The sequence below is a fragment of the Osmia lignaria genome, chromosome 14, assembly GCF_051020975.1.
Source record: "Osmia lignaria lignaria isolate PbOS001 chromosome 14, iyOsmLign1, whole genome shotgun sequence".
In the NCBI taxonomy this organism is placed as follows: Eukaryota; Metazoa; Arthropoda; class Insecta; order Hymenoptera; family Megachilidae; genus Osmia; species Osmia lignaria.
Window position 1 is genome coordinate 13,952,282 of NC_135045.1, and position 4,219 is coordinate 13,956,500.

The 4,219-nt window shown below is 42.5% G+C and overlaps 1 protein-coding gene across 1 annotated transcript; it reads right to left on the bottom strand.

Moving 5' to 3' along the window:
- Positions 1 to 2,892: 2,892 nt before the first annotated feature.
- LOC143306053 (uncharacterized) lies at positions 2,893 to 3,705 on the bottom strand. The gene has a single exon (XM_076692004.1). It carries the CDS (start codon positions 3,703 to 3,705, stop codon positions 2,893 to 2,895), a length of 813 nt encoding a protein of 270 aa, XP_076548119.1.
- Positions 3,706 to 4,219: the final 514 nt, after the last annotated feature.

Here is a 4,219-nt window from a genome sequence, read left to right on the forward strand (position 1 = left end):
GAAAACAATATAAATGAAACCTTCGCATTCGTTCGTAAATTAACCTACTACGCTGAAAGCAGATAATTGTCACTGGGAATCGAGGAAACACGTTCGGTAGAACAGCAATTTTCATGATCGGGCCAGTGAACTCCCCTCATTTATTGCACTTAGGTGTGAATAATAGGCGAGGTGTTTGCTCATCCAATGTCCAGAATCGACACAGTGATCTAGTGGGAATTGTTTGCTTTCAGCGTAGCAAGTTAATTTAGAAACGAATGGGTAAGTTTCATTTAAATTGTTTTCAAATTTTGCATCATTAGTGTAGCCTTTAATTCAAACGTTTATTAATTATACCACTTCAAACATTTTTATTTGTTGTTTAAAATCCTTAGAATTTCCTTTTTTACATTATGACAGGCAATAAGAGATTAGGTTCCATATTCATTCTAAACAGCGACTAAAAATATTCTACCAGTTCAGTTTTTTTATTGTGCTATGCCAACGGGGTGCCAAGCCGTTCGTTCGCGACCAACGTCAGGCCCGGTTTTCGTACCCGACACTGCAGTCCCTGGGACTGCGCTCTATCTGCGCTCTATCCGCGCTCGGATTGGTCGGTGTTTTTTGTTATTAACTCGCAAACCAAGCCTTAACCAACAATTTGGCAAAGGAAAAAGTTGTTTAGAATCCCCTTAGCATCATTCCTCTAAGGCTGTCGAGGTAGTCGCCTGATGCCCTGTAATTCCTACCAAATATGAAGGGTTTCATCGCGAACGATACATTCCTTGCAGAGTAACACGAAGGCGTAGATTTTTTGCTATAATAGTAGTTATTAACAAATTCAATAAATTTTTGCAAGTGAGATCATCGCGGATATACCTCCTACTAAATGTGAAAGTTTTCATCACAATCGATACATTCCCTGCAGCATAAACTTCAGAAGACATAAATGAAGTATTACGTTTTTTGCGACATAAGTCGTTAGAAATGAAAAAATACAAACATTTGTTTGCGAGACCAATCGGGAAATATACTCTACAAGATGCAAAATTTTTTATTCGATTGGTCCATCCGTCTCGCGGTAATCGGTGAGAAATATAAGTCAAGCTTTACGTTTTTTGCAAAAAAATCGTTAACAATGAAAAAATGCAAAATGTTTTTTTAACGGGACTAATCGGGAGACATACTCTACAAGATGCAAAATTTTTTATTCGATTGGTCCATCTATCTTGGAGTAATCGGCGAACATACATTTAGAAGAAATAGTCGTTAGGAATGAAAAAATGCAAAATATTTTTTTTACTGGACCAATGAGGAGTTACACTCTACAGGACGCAAAAAGTTTCGTTCCGATTGGTCCATCCGCCTCTGAGTAATAAGCGAACGTACGTCGCACGTACATGACATAGTACGCTTTTTTGCAATAAAAAGCGTTCGGAATGAAAAAATGCAAAATGTTTTTTTAACGGGACCAATCGGGAGACATACTCTACCAGATGCAAAAGGTTTCGTTCCGATTGGTCCATCCGTCTCGGCGTAATCGGTGAACATACATAAAAAAAAAAAAAAAAAATACATACACATCGAATTGAGTATCCTCCTCCTTTTCGAAGTCGGATAATAAATACAAGATTCTTTTCCTATTTGTTAAATATGAATATAATTATTAATCTAGATGACGTTAATACAATAATAATAAAAAAAACGAACTGTTACAAACTTCAATTGTATAAAAACGAAAAAAATAAATAAATATTTTAATAATTAGTAATGATAAGACTTTGTGTTTATTCTTCTTCTTGCGGGATGTTACACGTTTATAAAGCAAAGAGGAATCATCTCCCTCCATTTCTAACAATGAAAACAGCTGACACATTCTGAGAATAATCTGCCAGATATCTTACATGTTTGTAACAACTCGCAATCGACATGAAATTAAAAGGTTTGCAAGAACTCGAAACCCTGCATGCGTATAAAGATACTTGGAAAACAGCGAACCTGGATCAGCGAACATGTGCTAGTTAGTGAATACAAAGCCTTCATGTATTCGCAGCTTCGCCCGCTCTCATAAATAAAAACTTCGAGAATTTGAATCCAGATTTGCGCCATGTTTCTAGATTCGGCGGTTTGGGTTGGGCGTTGACGAATCAGTCAGGACATGTCCTTATAGATTATATTATTGGGAAGGGTCAGGCAAAATAAATTACATTAATAACGGTTATATAATTTTATTTTCATAGGTTAAATTATTGGGAAGGGTCAGGCAAAATAAATTACATTAATAACGGTTATTGTTTGAAATTCAAGTTCGAGATTCTAGTGCAATCGAGAGCCGGTTCGGATTGTAATGATTGGCGGTGAGACGGAGACAAAGAGAGCTTGAGAAGATGAACAATCACAAACGTATATATTTACAAAATTCTGTACACTATTTACAATGTTCGTTGAACAGTTTATTCGAGCTCGAGATTATTGAGAAATTCAGACGCGTCGCGTAGAATTGAGATCGAGACGAGCTGTGTGAAAAACCACGTGTTGGCGCAACACGTGGCCATCACGAAATTATATTAATTTCGTGGATTTAACGAGATTGCACACTCCCGCAGTCGCGTAGGCCGTTGGCACTTGAGTTGCGAGTGTATTTCGAGATATTAGAGCTTGAGTTCGAGATAAAGATCAAGATACGCTTTTAAGAATTCTAACACGTGATAAACTCTACACGATGCAGAACGATAATGGCCGCTCCACCAGCTTCGTCGCAGCGAGAACCGTTGGCTTTCTTCTCGCTGACGTAACGCATGCTGATACGTCGGCCTGACCGGCATCCAAGGTGGCTGCCGGTCGCGCTGCAGAGTGCTGCCGCGGTCCGCGTGAAGGCGGTAGAAATTACATTTTCGAACATTCCGCCCGCCATCAGCAGCTCGTAGAAGATGGTGATGAGTTCGTATCTGTGACAGGAAGCAAAGCCAACTTCGCAATTGGCCGAGTTAGAGTTGTGGTGGCCGTCTTGATCGTGACGACCCTCGTTAGTCCATCTGGTCCAGGGTGAACTGCGAGCACTGGAGCAGGAGGCCACTTGCATGGTGGGAAGCATTCGTCGGTCAGCAGCACCAGAGATCCAACGTTGATGTTGTTGGGAGGGTGATGCCATTTTGAGATCGACTGCATCCGTTGGAGATGTTGAGATGACCAATGCTTCCAGAATTGTTGTAGCTTCTGCTGGATGAGATGCCACCTGGCTCTCGGTGAGAGTTGAGCGTGGTCGGCAGATGGTTCAGGCAGTGTCGAGATTGGTCTTCCAATGAGGAAGTGAGCTGGTGTCAGCACTGAGAGATCGTCGGGGTCGTCCGTGAGAGGCCCCAGTGGTCGTGAATTGAGCGTTGCTTCAATCTGAGTTAGAAGAGTAGTACATTCTTCATAGGTGAGCAGAGTGTCACTCACCGTTCGTCTTAGATGGTACTTGACGGATTTGACCACCGCCTCCCACTTTCCTCCCATGTGCGGCGTTGCAGAAGGGTTGATATTCCAAGTTGTTTGGACGTTGACGAACAGCTTGGCCAATCGTTGATTGTCTTGAGTGCCCTCGACGAACATTGATTTCAGTGCTGAATTTGCTCCGATGAAGTTCGTCCCACAATCGGAGAAGATCGTGCTTGGAATGCCTCTTCTTGCTACGAACCGTCGGTACGTTGCAATGAATCCATCCGTTGTATAGTTGGTGACCATTTCAAGATGAACTGCAGACGTCGTCATGCAAACGAAGACACAGATCCAGCCTTTCTGTGTCTTCGTACCTCGCCCCTTCCACGTCTTGAGAGTGATTGGACCGGCGTAGTCTACGCCGGTGTGAGAAAATGGGTGTGAGGGTGTAACCCGAGAGAGAGGTAGTTGGCCCATCAGTTGATGGGCACGGATCCCCCTCTGCCGAGCACACACAACACACCGCAGAATGTGCGATTTAATTGGAGCTCGTCCTCCGATGATCCAGTGTGTCTGTCTGATGTGGGCGAGTGTGAGCTGAGTGCCTCCATGAAGCGTTGCTTTGTGTACATGATATACAATCAATTCAGACAGACGTGAATAACGTGGAAGTATGGCTGGGTGTTTACCTTGGTAGGTCAGTGGTGCGTTGCAAAGTCGTCCTCCAACTCGAATGACCCCTTGATCGTCGATAAAGGTAGTCAGTCGGCTGAAGACATGCGATGATGGCAGTGATTGGTTGTTGATCATCATCTTAAGC